We start from the raw sequence: 22,744 nt of genomic DNA, 5'->3' as shown, positions 1-22,744 counted from the left end.
TGAGGAAATTCCTAGTAGGGGACATTACGCAAGAGTTCCAACATTTGGATGAATTAGGTATTCCAGATATCATGGATGCAAATGGGGGCAAGGAGGGCTATGGGTTTTTGGAAATAATTTAATAATTTACTCATTGTAATTGCTAATGAACTCCTCACCAATAATGAAGTTGATCTAACATGATTGAGCCATCAAGTGGATCAAGTCATAGCATGGTATGTAGAATGGATCACTTCATTGAAGATACAAAAATAATGCTAGATGCTAGATATGAAACTAGCATGAAAAAAGTATGAAACGACCATAAATGTTGACTAGCCTATGGATGAAGAATGGGAGGAGTGGGTGCACAAATACAAAGGGAAATATTCTATGTTACCTCGAGTTTCTGGGACGAGGACGACAGGGGACGGCGGGATGCATTTCTGGGACGACAATTCTTTTTGCCAAATTTGGGGATGGTGGGGGACGACAGTGGACGGCTATATAAAATATAGGGAAAATTTAAAATATATAGGAAAATTCTAAATGTTCATACGAAAACATGTATAAAGCATGCATATATACATTATATTCATAAGAAAACATGGATATAGCATGTGTATGATACTATGAAAATATTTTAGAATGTAAATTCTGAACATACAACATTGTCAATACTCGATATGCAATTATGCATTCATAATTCAGAATTTCAATTCATTCACATTGTCATAATAGATATTAAAGAAATAACATACAAAATGTCAAAATGTCCAAAGGCTACACTGCTGCCATATAGTTTCATTGTCAATTATGATATGAAAATCAAAATAGTACTAATGAATTAATATTTTATTATTTTGATTTCCTATTTATAATTTATTATTTATTAATTTTAAATTTTTAAATGTTTACCAATTAATTTAACAATTTAATATTTTCTATTTATAATATGAATTAATTTCAAACGTTTGATATGAATTAAATTTTAATAAATTTAAAATTTAATTAATGTTGCCTTTCAATTTTTTTAATAACAATTTGAATTAACAGGGGCCCATATTAGAGAATTAAAAAAACAAATTGAAATTACGACATTTTTTATTTTTTTAATATTTTTAATAGTCTTAGATGTGGGGGACGTCTCGCCGTCCCCGGGATGGATTGGGGACGTCCCAACCGTCCTCGGGATGTACGGACATCGCCCCCAACTAGGGCAGACGTCCCCTCATTTTGGGGACGTCCCCTCTATATTCTTGGCAATTTGGGGATGGGGGGAAACGTCCTCTGGCCGTCCCCAAGTCCCCGAAACGTCCCTGAGACTGGGATGAGGGTTTTCAGGCCAAGGACGTGTCCCTGGGTTACATATGAAATATTATTTGATTTTGGAATTGCTTATTCATCAAATCAATTTGTGCTTATCTAAGGAGCCCCATTCATCTTATTTGTACAACCTTTAAGTACACTTCAAGGACCACATTGGGTAGTTACAATGAGCATTTAAGAGGTGACAACATCATTAGTTTGAAATGTAGCTTGAAGGAAAGTTGATGTGATGAGGCATCTACAAATAGCTTCACATGAATGGAAGCAAAGTGCTAGTTTAGAAAAGCATCATATGGTAGAGGGTGACATGACACCACATGGCGAATTTCAAGGATATCACATGTGTTAGATCATGCAAGAGTTGTGCAAATTGATAAGAGAGAGTGAAGGACCATCCCATATTCATAGCACGTCTTTGTATGGTGGAGATTTATTTGAGTGATGGTTTTGTCATTTCCTTTGTGAGAAGAATGATGAGGATTATTGAGAATTTCGCAATCACTGTATCATGGATCTTGGTTTAGGGGAGAACACTGGATGCACTTAGATGATGAGTTCAAGTTCTTTAGTGTTGTAATGGAGAGTACTCTTGGATAATCAGAATAAAACTTTTAGGAGATAATGGAGACTAGTGTTTCTCTCAAAACTAAATTTGTCAAGGATATTATATTTTTTGTTAGATGTTGTTCCATCTCTAGTGCAAGTGCAGGGGCAATTGGGCAATTTTGTTTGCTTCATGATGCAATCAATCTCACTCTAAATAGAGGAAGTGACCATTTGAACACTCTAGTCTAGCAGCAGCTTGAGCCATTTTGAGTGAAACTTTAAAACTACATATCTTCTTCAGTTAATTAATATAAGACTCATGTTCATTTGTGTTATTTAAATTGTCTCCTTCACAGTTTGTTTAAGAGCACATAGGATTTTTTTGAATGTGCCTTTATTTTGAACGCCTCTACTCATGTAACTGTGAACAGCACCATTTCTGCAAGTTAGAGATCTAATGATGTGGTTTAGGGAGAATGAAATTGTGTCTATTATTGTGGTTCAATGATTTGGCTCAGTGTAGACTAAAATTCAGAAAAAGTGAGCAGAGTTATTTGATTCTTTCAATCTTTTGACTGTACTGATCTTTCAAATAGTTTCAGATGAATTGATCAAGATTGTTTAATCATTTGTTGTTTATTTGAATCATCTGAATGGATTTCATGACAAACATTGTGTATCTTCCTAAGATCGCCATAGGACTACTCTCTTGAGTCCACTAGAACTCAAATTGCAGGACAGAAGAGCCCTTTCTTGTTTTTTAGCTTCTACACCCCTAATCATAGAAATTTACCTTGCCTTGAACCTGACTTCAGAGGTTGGAGGTTTAAGTAAATTCGTCAATGAACATAAATGCTGGTCTTTGACAGAGCAAGCCAACAGACTGAATGTATGCTGATTTCAAGAGGAGGCTGCTGCATCCATGGTAGGAAACTATGCTGAATGTTTGTGTGGAAAGTATGAAGCATGTATAGGTGTTCATTTCTCATGAACATCAAACTAACTTACATGTTCCAGAAGGTGATATGTTTTATCACATATATAATGTTCGTTTGGGGTTATGAGCTAAAGTCATGTTTGTGCATCCTGTTCAATACTTTACTCACTATTTACACCACAGTCAGGGGAAACTTGTCAAGTAGGCTGAAGAGAGTTAATATGTAGAATGATTGAGGATGCCAGATTTCTTGATAACATCATTTAATGAAAAGAAATCATAGAACAACTTTAGTAGCTGGGCTTCTGTTGATGTGTTTTTCATGCACATGCGAACACAGAATAAAATACCAAGGTATCTTATCCTCTCTTGAACAAAGTTTCCCGATTGTTGAAGATTTCGCTGAAGGATCAATTGGAATAACTCCAAGGTTCTGATATGAAGGTTCTCTACTTGTGGATAAGCTCTTTGCGATATGATGTGATTTTGCTGGAATCACAAGGGGACTTACTTTCGACGACCTGAACGTCTGATTTGCTTTGAATATTATTGGAATGTGGAATTTCACTGGTCCTTGATTTTAAAAAAAAGGAAAAAGGATAAGGGTTGGAATGGGATCTATTTCTAACACTAAGAACGTAAGAGCAATGAATGACTTTTGATGAAATTCTAGCCAAGTCTTGCTTTGACATCCTAGGATCATCTCCACAAGATTAGTGCGATCTTCTGAGGAAAGCTTTATGATGTTCAGATCACCGCCACAAGCACAAACACTGTCAGGTTGATGCATATCAATGAAGAAGCGATAATTGAAGTTAAGCTTAAGCTGAATGATTTCAGTTGACTACGCAAGGCAAGTCTGCAATCAACAAACTGCTAATAGTATGGATATACAAATTTCATCGTTGATCATACAAATTTCTTCCATTCATCTAATAACATGAAATCAAATTTGAGAAGTATAGTGACCATGCAAATTGTAGAATCGACATATAGAATTCACCATTCCTTCAATGGAGTTTACATGTCTTTTGCAACAACGTCTCTCTTTTACTCTACTCTAAAATGCTACTAATTATTGACTATCTCTTTTTGCTAACTCCTAACTATTTCCTGACTATTAACTATTATCTATTAACCTTTACAAATGAGGAGCTAAGGCTTTATATGGGGAGCCCTTTACAAACAGACAGCTCTAATCGACTTAGAACCAATGGCTAGGATTACAAGATAGAAACCTTGATTAGGGTTTGTTACAACAAACTTCCTCTAGCCAATGAGAAAATTACATTCCAAGAGTGAGGACCAATAGGAAGCAGGGGTAGGTGCCTCAAAGTTTGTGCTGTCCTCGATGAGTCAGGTACATTGAATCTGGACACGCTGAGGTGGACCAATCCGATCGGAGGAATGATGATTGGGATGCCACCTTGCCTAATGCTTGTGACTTGGTTGATCCTCCTCTGTCTTTGATATGATGAATGATGTACTTCCTTTGCTTGACCGGGCTTCCTTATTGTCAAGTCTTCCTTCTCCAGTAGCATATCTCGCCTTGAAGTGCTGGCAAAGCCTTTCTTTGTCATCTTGTGGTAGAATGAGTTCTTGAGGCTAACTTGAACTCCTTGAACACCCCTAGTCTTCCAACGCTTCAAAGCACCTTGAGTCCTCCCTTTGTGCATGTGGAATGTCCTTGATGATGATGGACTGGAAGAGGTCATCCTTGCCCTGGGCTGGTCTTCTTCCATCTGCAAAACCAACCAAAAGGTGATTAAGGACACATAATGAATTCATTCTAACATAGCATTTCCTACCTTAAATCATCAACAAGAAGACATTAAAATGAAGTTTGCTCAAGATTCTCCCCAGGGACATGCCCTATAAAAATTTCGCTCTGGACCCTTTGGAAGGGTCAGGAGCAAATTTTGCATTCCTGGCCTAAATTCTTCTCACTTTGTGACCATGCTTGCTTAGATGCATGCCTAAGGATCCCTTTAATCTCAACCAATACCAAGTTTGAGGTAAAATTGGAGCAAGATGGAGTCTTTAAGGATTTCGCTCTAGACCCTCTGGAAGGGTCAGGAGCGAAATTCTTGTTTAGGCTCAAGTTCAATCACTTCTCCACTCCAAAATGTCTCCCAAGGCAAGCATACACTAGTCTTCTCTCCACCAAGGCCTGGGAATCCATCTCTTGACCTTCATCATGAGCAAATTAGGTGAAATTGAGAATTTCGCTTTGGACCCTTTGGAAGGGTCAGGAGTGAAATTCTTGATTTGCTTGTTTTCCTTCACCTAAGTCTACTCTTTTCACTTTTCATACCTGGACTTCCATTTTTGAATCTCTCTCTTAACATGGCAAAACTTGCTTGACCCTCAAAATGGCTAGAAAGGAGAATTTCGCTAAGAATCATGGCCAGGGACAAGACCTATTTAGGATTTCGCCTTGGACCCTTTGGAAGGGTCAGGAGCGAAATCCTAGTTTAAGCTCAAAATCTTGATCATTGGTGGCCACAGTCAATTCAAAGGCATGCCTAGGGGTCCTTCCAAGCTCAATCTACCTTGATCCACACTTAGCTTGACACAAAAATGGAAGGAAAAGAGGGATTTTGGGAATTTCGTTCTGGACCCTTTGGAAGTGTTAAGAGCGAAATTCTAGTTTTGAGCACATTTCTTCATTTTTTCAACCCCAATCCACCTCAAAAGGCAAGGACGCATCATCTCACTTCCATCCACGCCATAAAAACCAAGGATTTGACCTTCTCCAAGGGAAAAATAGGTGTTTGCACGAATTTCGCTCTGGACCCTTTGGAAGGGTTAGGAGTGAAATTCAATATTTAGGCTTGATTCTTCATTCCCTTCACCCTCATTCACTTCCTAAGGCAAAAACATGTTGATTTACTTCCAAATATGCCCAAGGAAGAAAGATCTTGGTCCAAACAAGGAAGAAATGGGTGTCTTCTTGGAATTTCGCTCTGGACCCTTTGGAAGGGTTAGGAGCAAAATTTGTATTTTAGGACAAATTCTATCATGTCTCTCACTTTAACTCACCTCAAAGGTCAAGGAAACGTTGCTCCATTCTTCCCTAAGCCATAAAAACCAAAAGTTTGACTTGATTTGCAAGGGAAATAGGTGATCTTAGGAATTTCGCTCTGGACCCTTTGGAAGGGTTAGGAGCGAAATCCTAGTTTTTGCTCAATTCCTTCAAATTTATTGATCACTAGCAACTCAAAGTCATTCCTAAGGACATATCCAATCCTATCTCACCCTGACCCAGACTTGACTTGGCACAAAACTGGGAGAAAAGACAGGTTTTGTGGAATTTTGCTCTGGACCCTTTGGAAGGGTCAGGAGCGAAATTCCTACTCTAGGCTTGACTCTTCATCTCTTCAACTCCAATCTTCTCTGGAAGGCAAAAATACATCACTCTCCACCCAAGGAACAAGGTTTGTAGCCTAAGCAAGGGAGCAAATGAGGTTTATAATGAATTTTGCTTTGGACCCTTTGGAAGGGTCAGGAGCGAAATTCTCCTTCCAGGTTGATTTCCATCATTTCATCGCCTCAAATCTCCTCTCCAAGGCAAATATGCATCCAAGTCTTCCAAACCATGCCTTAGAAGTTCCAAACTTGGTCAAGTTAAAGAGCAAAATAGAGGAAATATGAATTTCGCTCTAGACCTTTTGGAAGGGTCAGGAGCGAAATCCATGTCTTAGGTCAAAATCTTCATTCCTCAATGCTTTCAATCACTTCCTGAGGCAAGAACATATCAATCATCCCCCACCATGTCCAAGGAACAAGGATGTTAGCCCAAACAAGGGAGAAAATAGTGTGGAGAATTTCGCTCTGGACCCTTTGGAAGGGTCAGGAGCAAAATTCACATTTAGGCTCAAATCTTGACTTCATTTCTCACATTTCTTCATCCAAACAACTGTTTTGCCCTCCATAATGCCTGAGAATGAGTTAGTTCTAAGTTTGGGTCAAAGTAGAATGTCTTATGGAGAATTTCGCCCTGGACCCTTTGGAAGGGTCAGGAGTGAAATTGAAATTCGCTTTGGACCCTTAGGAAGGGTTAGGAGCGAAATTGGAATTTGCTTTGGACCCTTTGGAAGGGTTAGGAGCGAAATTTGACATTTTGGTCTCTCCGTCAGGACTCATATATGGAATATAACATTTAAGTATAAGTGACTTATACTTTAAGTTATATTCCATATATACTATCAAGATGTTTGAGAGTGGTTTCGGACCTCCAGGAGTTATAATGCAAAATCTAGTTTTTGGAGGATTCTTCAATTTTCCAGACAGTGCCAAATTTCAGGATCAGGATGACATTCCAGACTTAGCCAAATTTCAGGACATTTGAAGATCAGGATGACATTCCAAACTTCATCACTCACCAATTTGACTTAACTCAGACCTTCAAAGATGATATTCACTCACCAAGCTTCATTGACCTCCTCAAACTCAATCAAGACACAATTAGCAACAAGAGCAAAACCTTGTCCTAAGGAAGACTTTCAAAGATGACCCTAACCCGAAGCATCCACTGACTCACCTTTAGCTAAAACAGAGCCTGCTATCTTCGTGATCCCTCTGGCAACACTCAACATGCAAAGGCTAATAGACAAAATTCTAAAAGACCTAGAAACAAACCCCAGAAAGCAAAAAAGTATGGGTCCCCATTTGCAATGGGGCGATGTGTGAATACGTCACAACAGCTTCATAAGACAAGACACGAGTATTCTACCTCAACATTTATGTGGGGAGAAAGAGAACTGAACGGTAGATATTATGTAAACATGGCTTGCAAAGGGTTCTAGTAAGAAATCCAATCTCCTAAGTAATTTGCATATGGAATGTTAGACAGGTTGGTCAAGATTTTATCATCTGCACTAGCATCCCATATACTTGGAACAAGTAAGAGCACTAGACCTTGGAATGCTGGATATTCTTTCCAAAATAAAACGAGCCTATGAAAACAATTGTTCGTTGAAAGTTGGAAGTACCTCCCATAAGGAGGGATTGGGGCCATCTGCCAAACACTCTCCAAGGCCACAATTTTGACAATCAAGATTGTATGCCTGCAACTTCAACTAATCCTCTATAATATGAGGTACAGGTGCTTACAGAGTCAGACTGTGACTGTTAATATTTCCCCAGAGGGTGACATACACCAAAGTTAATGTGATGTCTCAACATGTGATTGCAAGCACTGAAAAGAAGAGATTTTATTTCAGTTGAACTTCAGTAATTTCTTCACTTGAGCTATGAAGAAATATAATTTAGAAGTTGCTTCTCTGTTGATTGTTGTTTAACCCAAGGTTTAAACAACACAAATTGATAATAAGCTCTATATTGCTGCCTTATTTTCTCTGAAGTTTCTGTCCATTGTCTAGGTGATAAAAAACATGTAAATTGTTAAGAACTTGAATTCTTGCTGGGAACAAAATATTATTTTGATCTCATTGTCTATTATATGATGCAGGACTGTAATATATAAATAATTTCTTTGGCTCTCAAAGTTTGCATTAAGGCAATTGTGTAAACATCATTTTGAAGTGCATCTAACTAGGATTCTAGCAAAATCTTGTCCTAAAATGTTTTCAATAAACTTTGTATTTCATCTTTAAGTTTAACCTTAAGAGTTCTTATATTTTGAGTGAAGTGATGCATATTATAACTTCTAATCTTCAAATTGATAGTGTTTATGTATAAAGAAGTTCAAAACTTTATAGTTGTGGGCTGCAGAATTTCCATTTTTCTTTTCTTCAATACTTAGCTTCTTTTCAATTTGATTTACTTTAGTTATGGTTCCTTATTCTTTTCTTTATAAGAGGTTCTTATGGGCATGGCCAATTTAAAGGGTTTCTAGTTTGGGACTGGAAATCCATCAAAGCAATGAAGATGATACTACCACCTTGTCGGAAGGTTGTTGGATTAGATTCTGTTAGTGTCATACATAAACCTCAGAACATTTTGATTTATATGTATTGTTGTTGATGGATGGTTTTAATATCAGATTTAAAAAAATGATTTATTTTAGCATTCAAGTGCTGGATTATTCTTTATTAATTGCTTAATTTTTTTTGGTTACCCATATTCTTAACCCTGTACCTTTAACTTTTGTCTTGTAGACTGGAGTTCTGGAAGAAGAGGCATATCCAGCACTGGATGAGTTGACATCTAAAATAAGTACTCTCAATCTTGAAAGAGTCAGACAAATCAAAAGTCGTTTGGTTGCAATATCAGGTCGTGTTCAAAAGGTTTGTTTATTTTACTGCTACATTGTGATGTTTGAAAATATGAACCACAACTACAATCTAGGACAAAAATGATTATATACAAACTATCACTAACTATGGTCCAAGTTCTGCCAGTTCTAGCCCTAGTCATCTTGGATCTGAATTTTCATGCATACTGAATTGGTTTGTTCCAATTGAGATATTTATTTTTCTTGTCCTTTTTAGAAATTCAAATCTCATTTATCTGCAAATCCATATTCCACTAAATTTACAAACCGTTAAAACACAACAATTAAAATTTTACACACACACACCCATACATAGGCACATGTACATGCATTTTCATTTTCTACAATGTTTTTCTTTCCCTTACAAAATTGGTTTTCTGAATTGGGTAATCTTTTCTTGAACTATCTCTCAAAACTATCCTTATAGCATAGTTTGCAAACTCTACGAGTACTCTCTGTGTTGCCGAGTACTCTATTTTTTTTGCTGGGCGAATTTTCACAAGTTTAACTCTTGCGTTTATATAGATGCAAAAAAATATGGATAAAAATGTTGACACAGGTAAAATGCTGGTTAAAATGCATTTTTCACATGTTGCTTTTGCTATAAAGCATGCATTTTCTCTTTCAAGATGTCAATTTTTAATTTAATACATTTTGTAATTGAATTTTACAAAAAAAATATGTTTCTTTAAGAGATTTTAATTTTTAGTACTTTCTAAGTTGCTGAGTTTCTGCCAAGTATTTGCTGAACTGAAAATTTTGGGCTTGCTGAGTACTCTCTGAGTACGAGTCTGGGAACTATGCCTTATACACCAAAAGGTTCAGCTGGCTGGAAATGCTTTAGTTTTTGCAAGATATTTCTTGTTCTATTGAGCTTCTATATCTAATATTTGTGTTGTGCCCTTTCCACTGGGTCAACATGTGTGGAACCCATGAGCCCATTTCTATGATGGGCAAGGTATGATTCTAGAGAACTATATACTAGTGAGGTTTGTTTCCGTTTGTCTGCCCCTAATATTTAATGAGTTTTGGACAGCGCATTGTTTTTTTTTTCCTGGCATCATTCTGATGTAAAAAAATAAAAATAAAATGAAAACATTATATAAAGGGTATTACATATTGCTGCATAAAACTTAGAAATAAATATTTCCTATAAATACATAGAAGAAATCGTGTTTGCCAGCAATACAAATTAAGAAGAGCAAATATCGCCATACATTTAAATATTTTTTGTTTTATTTCAATTTCAAATGTTGAATGAAATCCAGTTATTAAATCAATGTTATTATTTTGCTCTTTCTCTGATTGGTGGGAAGCTGATATACTTTGGATTCTCTATCTGAAATAGTACAGGGTTTTAAGCAGATTTGTTGAAATTGAAATATGATTAGACTGACACAATCTACTGATTGATATATTGTGACATTGATTCACAAGAATGTTAGGTCACTTTGGAGTGCCTTTGATGTTAGACAGCCAATGAGTCATGCAACTTTACTATCCATGCTAGTATGCCTGTAAATGATAGGTATCTACTCATATTATCATCGACTATCTGTTAGGTGTCCTATGATGTAGACAGAACAGGATCCACTCATGGACTCGATAGTTTATGTATATGTCAATTTCAGTTTACGCAAGACTGATGTTGCATAGAATCTGATACAGAAATATAGTTGTGAAATCTATATTATTATCTCCTAATGTTTTGATCTTGCTCATCTCCATGTTTCATTGCTTAATTGTGGTTTGGAGGATTGCAACCAGTTTCAGTTTACTCCGTTTTGCTTTATTTCTCTACGTTTATTTTTGTTTTGTGTTTAGTTACTTTCATAGTCAAGGATCTTCTTACACTTGTTCTCTGTTGTAACTGGTTATTTCAAGCACAATCACCTACTTTCTCATTTGTGGTCCTCAATTTAATTTCTTTCTTTCTACTGTCTAGCAGAGAGAACTACCCTGGGCTTGGATGACTATATACATGATTTGATCTTTTTCAGGCAATAATGATATTGCACTAAAACCAGGCACTCATAATTCAAGAATGTGTAATTTAAAGATTAGTCAAGGTAAGCACATGCTTTTTACATGCTTGCTGCCAAGTTGGAACTATGCTGTTGCAGTTTCCCTCTGCTCGAGTCTTGAACTTTTTGTCTTGCAATTCCTAGATAGCTAGCATAAAACATACTGAGGGTTTTATATACTGTTTACAGGCTTCACATGTTTTTGAAAGTTAGAATTCCTGGATTAATGCAAATCATGTCTTATCTTAAGTAACCAAACACAATTTGAAAAGGACCAGTTGCCTTGAAAACCACACAATGAAAATATGAAAACACACATGACAAGGGGAGAAGAACCTTCACAGGTTCAAAAATAACTCCTTGTAAATTTATGAGCATTAAGAAAGTTTACAAATTATTCACACAATTAGTTATAGGAAAAGTGTCTGTGATTTTTAAGAATGCACTGAGTTCGAGAAGAGAATGAACACTAAGAAGAGGAAGAATCAACACAATTTAAATGTGTGCGGACATTTGGTGGAGTGTTTAAGATATAACTCTCATATTCCTTCATAGGCAATATTTTCGCTTGGGGCAAGGAGTTAGAGATGATTCATAGCTAATTTCCTTTATTGTGAAATAAAATAGATGACATTTCTATTGTCTAGGGAAATGGCATGCTTTTGTTGTCCCTTTTTTGGTCCATTCCAACACTCTTGGAAAGTTTCAAGAATCTTGGAGAGAGCCAACCTTTTCGGAAAGTAATTTTGACATTGATACTAAATTCATAAGACCAAGATGATTCCAAAGGTACTTTCCATATGAAGTTTCAACATTTTTAGAGCATTCTACACTTCTTGGAGAAGTTTGCTTTATTTGGAACAGGGTTGAAAAATTCTGAGTACTCACAGGAAGTGCGACAAGTCAAGGGTCCTATCTGCCCGCGAATAAATCATGGATGCATTTAAGCAAAACTCACAATATTTTTTCGTAGGAGAAACTTGCCAAAATGCATCAAAATCCATCACAAAACTTGTCTGGGTCAATATAAATGCGAAAAGTGTTAATATTTTTAGGGTTTTTCTTAGTTATTTTTGCGAATAGAAAGCAGCAGACTTAGACGACACATGATTGAGAAAGAAAGGGTGCATGATTCATCTCTAGAGGGCACATGATTGAACACCATACTGTGCACAATTGAACATCTGAAGGCATGGTATTGTCTGCAAATTTGTATGGATTCTCATTCTGCATCATTTTGTTAATTTTGTATGGGTGTTGTTTGTGAATTTGTATGGGTGGTGTCTGATAGTAAACCAACTGTTAGGTGTTCGGATCTCTCTGTTTGCTGGTTACTATTAGCTGAAATGATTCAATTATTCATAAACACAACACTAGAACAGCAATGAATGATCCCGATTATTCAATTATCGACAATTTTATTTCATTTTTATTTCTTTCATTTGTGTATTAACTTAGCTTGTCTTTGTTCTTGCATTTTTTTTTCCTTTTTATCATTTTATTTTCATTACTTTCCTGTCTTTTGATCTTTTGGTTATTTTATTGCTTTTCTTCGTATATCTATACTATTATAGACTAATTGGTAAAAATTCAAAGTATTAAACAAATGATCAAACGATCATTTCATTAAATAGATTACATGAGATCAATGTTTTTAATAGGAAACAACTGATAACGAATGCAAAATTAGAAACTACTAAATATTTTCAATATTGACCATTAATTAACTGAATAAAGATATTATTCTAATATATACTTTCATTTGTTGTTCCTTATATCATTTCGAATGATATTATTACTTATTTTTTTCTGCTGTTTTGTTTTTATATTTTATTTGTATTTTGTACTTGCTTAATTATATCTATTGTCTATTATAGTTCACATCTATTTTTATTCATTTTTATTATTTGTATTCATTAAGTATTGTAATATTTCTTATCTATTTTATTATCTGTCATTTTCTTTCATCTTCTCTTTTTCCCACCTCACTCTAATTCCTTGTGCTACGTGCCCTCATAACCCCCTCCCCCTCCCCCTTCCTTTAAAGTCTTTGTCTGCAGTCCATTTCTTCATTGTTCCTCATCTTGATGATGGATTGCTGAGTGAAATCCGAAACGTCGATTCAAAAGCATACATAGTTTTTTCCAAAAACAAATCTTGCTCAATTTTGAGAATAGTTAAATAGACACCTTATTCAAGAATTACAACTTACTCTTTTGATTTAATATAGCAGACCTACTTGAACTAATATTCATAACATATATGATACAAAAAAAATACTACACAAATAGTTAAACGTAGTCAAACAAGTCTAGCAAACCATAGTTTAATCCTACTTGAAATAATATTCAAAGCATATATTATTAAAATAATAAATACACAATCAAAATTGACAAATGCATCTCATGATAAAAAAATTCTATACAATCAAATATCCCAAAATTTTATCATACTAATGAATGGTAGAAATTTTATGCTTTTAATTAAGACTATGTTTGCCCTCTAACAAAATACTAATTGTTATAATATAAATGATTTTATTTCCAATTTTCTACAAATATACTTATGCAATATTCTTTCGAGGAACTTAAATCAGGAGTTGGAATAGCTGAAGCTCTCCCATCTGGTGGACCTAATGGAAGACAAACACCCAAGTCGGAAGCCTTCAATGGTTGATCCTTTGAATCCACAATTGGAGGATGTCAATGTCAACCGGTTCTCGTTTCTCATAAAATATTGCATCACGACTGAAGATGAAACGATCTGTCTCAATGTCAACCGGTTGGTAGGCCTTGTGATTATCACTGTAGCCGGTTAGCATGAGTTTCTGGCTCTTGGCATCCACCTTGGTGCGTTTCGCATTAGGGATCCAAACAAAAGCAGTGGAGCCAAAAACTTTCAAATGATTGATTTTGGGCTTGCAGCCTGACCAGGCCTCTTTCAGAGTCTTCATCATAGCCATTGTAGGAGATCGATTCAGAAGATAGACTGCAGTGTTAACTGCTTCAACCCAAAAATTCTTCGGAACACTCTTGTGTTCAAGCATAGACCGGGCCATTTCGGTAATCATGCAATTTATTTGCTCAACGACATCGTTTTGCTGAGGGGTGTAAGGTATAGTGAGTTAGTTAGTGCTTGATGCCATGTTGTTCATAGAAATGGGAGAAGGTAGAAGAACAAAATTCTCCCCCATTATCAAACAAAAGAGTAACAATAGGTTGACCAGACTCTTTTTCTACTAATGCTTTGAACTTTTGAAAGCAAACAAACACTCCTGATTTTTGATGAAGAAAATACACCCACATCTTTCTACTATAATCATCAACAAAAAGTAGAAAATACTCGGACCCAGTAACAAAAGGAGTAGCCATAGGTCCACAAATATCAGCATGGACCAGTTCTAGTACCTTAGAAGCTCTCTAGGAGTCGCCATTCGAAAATGGAGTCCGATGCTTCTTGCCAGCCTGACATGCTCCGCAAACTTCGAGGTTCTGGGTTTGAATTTCTGGCAATCCAATAACAAGATCTTCTCGAACAAGCTGAGAAAGATAGTGCACATTTAAGTGACCATAATGTTGATGCTAGAGTGTACTAACAGAGGAGTGCTTAGCTGCCATGGCAAGCTCCTGAGAATCACTAGAATCAACTAGTCTAAATAGACCGTGATCTTCAAGACCCACAACAAGAGTAGACTGAGTCTCCTGATCAATGATACTAAACTGATGTGAACTAAAGGTCACGTTGAGGCAAGGAGAATGTCTCAGAATTTGACTGACAGAGAAGGTTGAGTTCCATTCCTGGAAAATAGTACACGTTGAGGAAAATCAATTTCCTCCCTCCAGACTGAATCTGCACATTGCCCTTTCCAACAATTGTGTACTCTTCCCCTCCAAAAATATCAGGATTGGAGTAAGGCTGAAAGTCAGTGAACCAATCCTGGCGATGAGTGAAGTGGCATGAGGCACCTGAATCGATATACCAAGCAGAAGATTTGACATGGTTTGCAGGTCTTTTAGCCGTGAAGGCATAAAAGGTAGACTCGCTTTGCTCAATGTGCTCCACTACATTTAATTTCGGCTGTAAAACACTCTGCTTGGCTTGTGCAACCAAGTGTTTACAACACTCAAGTTTCATATGACCAAATTTATGGCAGTTATTGCACTGAACACTTTTCTTCTTCAAGCATTTTGATGATGAAGCAGAGTTCTTTTGTTGAGAAGACTGAGATTTGCCTTTATCCTTATGAAAGGATTTGGCTGCAAATGATTAGTGCAGAGATTAGCAAACTTCAGATCAACATCGGTTGAGGTGATGTTGAGTGTTTCGACAAAATGCTCGTAGGACTTTGGCAAACTTTTCAAGGTGATGACAACCATGTCCTCTTCCTCCATATTTTGACCGATGGCTTCTAACTGGTCACGAATGTCCTTGATCCGATTGAGATGCTCCTGAAGGGATTTGTGCTCATCCATGACCATAGAGAAGAGCATGTTTTTCAGAAAGAAAGCTCTGGTCTTATCTGTCGTCTCATGCAGCATCTTGAGATGCTTCTATATCTCGATAACTGTTTTGCTGGAAGGTATCTGAGGAAGCTGATCGTCGGTCACTTAGAGCTTGATGAGCATGACAACTTCATGATTTTGTTCATCAAACTTGGTTTGATCAAGACCTACTGCAAAAGGACGTTTGGTCTTTCCAAGGACCAACTGATCGATGACACGATACCCAAATATTGTGAGCATCCGTTGCTTCCAGGTATTGTAGTTTCTGCCATTGAAGTTCTAACTCCCCTCAAGTATAATATTTGTAAGAGATGCCATCACGAAAAGCTGAGGTCAAAGCTGGTTGATCGAATGGCAACACGAATATCGAGGTAGGAGTTGTTCAACACGTGAAATTGTGTGAATGTGACGCATGCATAAAAATGAGATAGAAAATTGGCACAAATATCAAGACTGATCAAATTTTTTTTGGCATGGATCCCAATGTATGAATTTTCGAGGACCCCAAAAATTCTGAGGGTGATCCAAATGAGGAATCAAAAAACCCAGAAATGTGGATTTTCGTGGGTGTTCTACCTACAAGTTTTGAGTCTGCAAATTGTAACGAAGCTGTGCCCTAGGTCGCGCTTTCTATTTTGTTTCTTTTGTGTGAGTTTTTTTTTTTTTCGTCTGTTCCTCTGGGCAGATTTCGTGTTTGGTTGTTGCATGCATTTAATATTCCGTGTGAGGGTTCGCGGCTCTGTAAGGTCGTTTGTAGATTAAAATCGCAGGTTTCTTCTCGGCTTTTAGTCTCTGTCCGCAGTGTTTTCAGCTCTGTGTGTTCGCGTTTCTTTGCACGATGATTGTCTGTGTTTGTTGCTTTGTTTCCACGACCTTCTGCATTTCCTCCCGTGCGACTGCATATTTCTCCGTGTTTTTTCAGACGAGTTATGATGTTTGCGACCACTGTTTTTGTAGTGTGACGACTGGCTGTGAAACCACATCTCCCTAGATCTCCTTTTTCTTGTGCGGCGGCTTGTGGGTTGTCGTTTGTGCAACGGATTTTTGCATCTTTCGGGGTGTTTTCTCTACGATGGAGGGTTTTTTTCCCCTCTTGTCTTTCCTCTCCTATGCAGGCTACGAATTCATCGGTTTGGTTCATGTTTTCTACAGCCGTCTAGGGTTTTATAATTTTTCCTAAAAATAATGTGGGTTTGTAATTTTGTCCCTTAAAAAATTATTGGTGGGGTTTTTAAGAAATTTTTTTCTTACAAAATTTTTGATGGGTTTTAATAATTTTAATCCTTAAAAATTTTTGGTGGGTTTTACCATTTCTCCTCAAAAATGAAGTTTTGTGTTTTGATTCGTATCTTGGATTGTGTGCGATTTTTCACCTCAAAAATTGTGTTAGGTTTTGAAGTTGAAACAATTCAAAAGGGATGCTATCAAGGCCAGGAAGATTCTCATTGATTTAGTCAAAGACCACCTCGTCACCTCTATTGCCTCATTCACCACTTCAAGGGAAATGTTCAGCCATCTACAAGGTACATATGAAGTTAACAATCTTAGTAGGGAAATTATGTTAAGACAACAACTACTTAATATCAAAATGGCTAAAGAAGATTCTGTTATTTCCTATTTCATAAAAATTTCAGAACTAAAGAATCAGCTAGGTTTAATTGGCCATAACATGGAAGATAAAGACCTTGTCATGATTGCCCTTAATGGTCTACCTCACTCTTGGGAGTCATTTATCCAAACCGTAAGTGGTCGGTCGGAGTTACCTACTCTTGATCGCCTTAAGAATGATTGCATCCAGGAAGAGTCTCGCCTCTTCACAAGGAGTCAATCCAAGAGCCCCCATGTAGATGAACATCACATGCTTGCAACTCAATGCAAGAAAAGGGGAAATTGGAAGCAACCTTAACCTAGAAGAAATAGGGATTCCAGATCCTTTAGTTCCCAACACCCTTGGAAGAAACCAAGAGATACCTCACGTGTGCGATGTTTTAGATGTGACAAATTTGGTCATTATGCTGAGGAATGTCAGTTTAACCCTAACCAAAGTGAAGCAAACCTAAATGAAGTCTCAGAACAAAATGATGACTTCTTATTCATCTCCGCTCTATCTAGCAGTGTTCCCTTAGATAGCAATACATGGTTGATTGACAGTGGTGCCTCCAGACACATCACAGGTTACTGCGATCATCTTTCAGGCCTAGTAGAAAAGGATACCAGCCTTCATGTAGTAATTGGTGATGACGCTCGTTATTCGGTAAGAGGTTCTGACTCTACTTCTCTAAAATTAGATTCTGGTATTTCCTTGCATCTTAGTGATATATTGTTTGTTCCTGGAATTAAAAGAAACCTAATTTCCATTTCTGCTCTAGAAGATAAAGGTTATCAAATTGCATTTTCTGAAGGAAAAGTTCTTGCTTGGTCTAAGAAAGATAGTTTTGAATCTGCTCGTATAATTGGTCATAGATATGATAGTCTTTATAAGCTCTCTACTAACCCTATTCAAGCTCTCATTAATGAGGCCCCGGAATCATGTGAGTTATGGCATAGAAGACTTGGACATCTACATTATCAAGCCCTTCCATCCCTTGAAAGGTTAGTCAAAGGTATGCCTAAACTCAGTCAAATTCATGATAACACTTGTAAAGGTTGTGCTATTGGTAAGAATGTTAAAAGTCCTTTTCATAAAAGTGAAAATAGAGTTAAAGACAAACTAGAACTTGTTCACTCTGATTTATGTGGTCCTATGTCTATAGCATCTCCTAGTGGATTCCTTTATTATGTAATCTTCATAGATGATTTCTCTAGGAAAACTTGGATCCACTTCTTGAAATCTAAAGAATCTGATGAAGTCTTAAGTAAATTTAAGGAGTTTAAAGCATTAACTGAAAACCTCTTTGGTAAAAGAATCAAATGTTTAAGATCTGACAATGGAGGTGAGTACACCTCCGGTAGCTTTCATGATTTTTGTGTTGGGTCAGGAATTAAGAGGGAGTTTTGTGTTCCATACAATCCTCAACAAAATGGTGTTGCTGAAAGAAAGAATAGGACCATTGTGGAGGCTGCAAAGGCTATGATTCACGATCAAGACTTGTAGACCTTCCTATGGGCTGAGGCTTCTAGAACAACAGTATATATCCAAAACAGATGTCCTCATCGTGCTTTAAAGAACATGACCCCGGAAGAAGCCTTCATGGGATTCAAACCAGACATTAGTCACCTCAGGATCTTTGGAAGTCCCGTCTATGTTCATGTGCCCAAGGAAAAGCGATCAAAGTTGGAACCCTCCGGAAAGAAAGGCATGCTAGTCGGATACAGTGAATCCTCCAAAGCATTCAGGATTTACATCCCAGGTCAAAGGTATGTTGAGGTAAGTAGGGATGTTAAATTTGAAGAAGACATTGCGTTTAAGAAATCGAAAGGTTCTTGTGTTATTGATGAATATGATGATAATCAAAATATGAACATTGATACTAACCCTGAGATTCAGAGTGAGCAAGTTGAACCTCCACCACAAGATGATCATGATGATCCTCCAGAACCCATGAATCCCACTGATATTCCTAGTGACATTGTCATTACCAAGAAGAGACCACTTTGGGTAAGAAACACCATTCAAGAAGCTGAAAGATTTGCTGCTCCAAGTGGCACCTTCCGTGAAACTAAGAGACTTTAGGTATTTTCTAACTATGTTTCTTTAATGTGTAATCTCATTGAAACTGAACCTTGCAATGTTGAAGAAGCCTTAAGTCATCATGCCTGGAAGCTTGCTATGGATGAAGAATATCAGTCAATCATCAAGAATGATGTATGGGACCTTGTGCCCAGACCCAAAGGTAAGTCTGTTGTTTCCTCTAAATGGTTATTTAAAATTAAACATAATGCTGATGGTAGTATTGAAAAATATAAGGCTAGATTTGTAGCGCGTGGTTTTTCCCAAAAGGAAGGCATAGACTATGAAGAAACATTCGCTCCTGTTGCTAGATATACTTCCATTAGAACAATAATTGCTATTGCTGCTTCTAAGGGTTGGAAACTACATCAGATGGATGTTAAGACTACCTTTCTCAATGGTGTCATTGAAGAAGAAGTCTATATTGAGCAACCTGAGGGATATGAGATTCAGGATAAATTAACCCATGTGTGCAGGTTAAAGAAAGCTCTATATGGTCTTAAACAAGCTCCTCGTGCTTGGTATGAAAGAATTGATAAATATTTGCTAAGTTTAGGCTTTTGTAAAAATGATGCTGACCCTAACATTTACTTTAAAGTAGCCAATGATGAAATGCTAATTCTAGTTCTTTATGTGGATGACTTATTTTTGACTGGTAAAGATGAACTTATTATTAGATGCAAGAAAGAATTAGCTTCAGAATTTGAAATGAAAGATTTAGGTCTAATGCATTATTTTCTAGGTCTAGAAGTATGGCAAAGATCTAACGAAATCTTTCTAAGTCAAGGGAAGTATACTATTGACATTTTGAAAAGATTTAGAATGATGGATTGTAAACCAATGTCTACTCCTATGGAATCTAACTTAAAGAAGTTAAGTGTTTCTGCAGCTAACTCTGAATTTGCAGATCCATCCGAGTACCGACAGTTGATTGGATCACTGATGTATCTAGTTAACACTAGACCGGACATATGTTTTGCTGTGAATGCTCTCAGTCAGTTCATGAGTTTGCCCAAGCATGTTCACCTTGTTGCAGCCAAGCATATTCTAAGATACTTGCAGGGCACAGTTGGCTTTGGGCTGAAGTATCCACGTAACACTCCAATAACCTTGGAAGGTTATTCTGATGCAGATTGGGCTGGAAGCGTCAAAGACAGGAAAAGTACCTCCGGTATTTGTTTCAGCTTGGGTTCTGCAGTGATCTCTTGGGCCTGCAAAAAACAATCCTCAGTGGCATTGAGTACTGCTGAAGCTGAGTATATTGCAGCAAGTGTAGCATCCAGAGAAGCAGTGTGGCTTCGTAAGCTTCTTGCTGGACTGTTTGGTCAACCATGGGACCCTACAGTTATTCACTGTGATAACCAGAGTTGTATTAAAATGTCTATCAATCCAGTGTTTCATGACAGGTCAAAACATGTGGAAACCCATTATCACTTCATTCGGGATATGGTGCAAAGGGGTGCCATTCAGCTGAAATACGTCAGCACTGATGAGCAGGTTGCAGATATCCTTACCAAGCCTCTATCCGAAGTGAAGTTTGTGTACTTCAGGGATAGACTCGGTATTGTAGAAAATGAAACTCCGATTGAGAGGGAGTCTCAAGTTCAGTGATACTTTGTATTGTATAAATCCACCCTCTGCGGGCAATGTAAGGTGGTATTGTAAACTTCTCAGGGAGAAGTATAATTATTAACCATCCTCTACGGGCAATGTAAGATGGTATTGTAAATATTAACCACCCTCTGCGGGCAATGTAAGGTGGTATTGTAAACTTCTCAGGGAGAAGTCTAATTGTTGACCATCCTCTGCGGGCAATGTAAGATGGTAGAAAGGGATCCTCTCCACCCTCTGCGGGCAGTGCAAGGTGGGTCCAGTCTATGCTTGTGTGCAAACTGGAAGGTTATGTAGTTCCATTATATGCTTGTATGCAAGATGGAAGACTACAATATTCTGATTATGTAATCCATCCTTTGCATGTGTGCAAGATGGAAGATTATGGTTATGTTCTCATCCCTAATTAAGAGGGAGTGTTGTTTGTAATTAGGGTTGGGCCCTAAACCTCCAACGCATAAGGGCTGGGCCCTAAACCTCCACGTCTCACCTCCACGCTACACTAAAACATACACGCCTCATGATAGGACCTATCCTAACTTTGCATTAAGCAATTAGTAAATTAAATAATTAAAAGGGTTCTATTTTGCAAAAGCCGACATGCTAAAAGGGGTTTGCTCCTTATATAAATAAGCATTCAACTCTCACCACAAATAATCAATCGTAGCACTAACTTCATGCGAAATACACAAGTCTGGAGAATGCGAACTTCAGGAAGAAAGTCTTCAAGTTGAGGCGTGAATTACATCATTAGGAGGAGGCGAACTTAGTTAAGATTGTGCAAAGTTCTTGAGGATTTGTAAACCTGGGTTAAAAGAAGGAGCAAGCTATTAGCAACAAACACACACATGACAGTAAAGCAATCTGCCATTCTTTCTGTGACAGAAACATCTACTTCTACAAGTTCTTGAGATAAGTGTTGTAACAATTGCATTACCATAATCTATAATCAGATCCGAGGATCTCTTTGGCTGGGTTTTTCCTCCTAGGAGGTTTTCCCAGGGTAACTGTGCTTTGTCCTCTTGTATTTCATTTCCTTTACTATGCTTAAATCTGGAAAACAATAAATTAATTAACCTAGTTTAAACTAATTCTGATTTTCTGAGTTTTATTCAATCTGAAAGTACTAAAATTAACAATTTTTACCTTCGCCTCCTTAGGCAAAACTTTGGCTTTGGCATGAAACTTTGGGGAAAACTTCGGTCTTTGCAAGGAAAATGCAAACTTTGCCTTTCTTTTAGTCTTTTTCACGCCTTGGGGAGAAACTTGGCCTGGTGAGCAAAAAGGTGAAAAATAAGCTAATGTTTTAACACCCCCTTTTTATTTTCCCTCTATTTCATCACTTAGCCACAAAGGGGAAAAATTCGGCTTTTACAAGCAAAATGAAGAAATTTGCCTTTTAACATTTTGATGCATTTCCCCTTATTTCACTTTTGTTAGTTTATCTCTTAAGGGGAAATTTTTTTGACTCTGAGAGGCAAGAGTGCAACTCCATTTTAAATTTCCCTTTTAAAATCTCCAACTTCTTCCAAGACAAAGCTTGGCATTGTGAAACAAAATGCATGAACTTCTCCTCAAATCCTATGGCATATGCTGACCATATTGATTTTACATTGCACCTAACTCTGCAAACTAAACCAAGACTCCCTACCGGATCTCGAAGAGGCAAGCAACAAAGGGGGACCTTTCTGTGACAAGGAGTGTGTGCAAGGCACAACACTAAGCACCAACTTAGAAAGACACACCAATCTCTTATTTTAGGAGGCATCAACCTCTTCAACAAAATTTCACGTTCTAGATGTTGCTTCTTCAATGGATGATGAACATATTCTTCTGCACTTTCACACTTCACAAAATCTTTTCTGCTTTAAATTTGCTCTGCATTAAATTTACTCTGCTATGAATCTT

The 22,744-nt window shown here is 37.2% G+C and overlaps 1 protein-coding gene across 2 annotated transcripts in view; it reads left to right on the top strand.

Moving 5' to 3' along the window:
- The window catches only part of LOC131049280 (magnesium transporter MRS2-3), a 121,307-nt gene that overhangs the window by 53,249 nt on the left and 45,314 nt on the right, over positions 1-22,744 (top strand). For both annotated transcript variants that reach the window (XR_009106699.2, XM_057983332.2), the window contains exon 3: positions 8,914-9,042. Coding sequence is in view for 1 of the 2 variants with exons in the window: in XM_057983332.2 (XP_057839315.2) it covers positions 8,914-9,042 (129 nt within the window). In the remaining variant the exon portion in view is untranslated. The remainder of the gene's footprint in view (positions 1-8,913; positions 9,043-22,744) is intronic.

The sequence above is a fragment of the Cryptomeria japonica genome, chromosome 10 (assembly GCF_030272615.1).
Source record: "Cryptomeria japonica chromosome 10, Sugi_1.0, whole genome shotgun sequence".
Lineage (NCBI taxonomy): Eukaryota > Viridiplantae > Streptophyta > Pinopsida > Cupressales > Cupressaceae > Cryptomeria > Cryptomeria japonica.
This window is presented reverse-complemented; position numbering and strand designations above follow the sequence as displayed.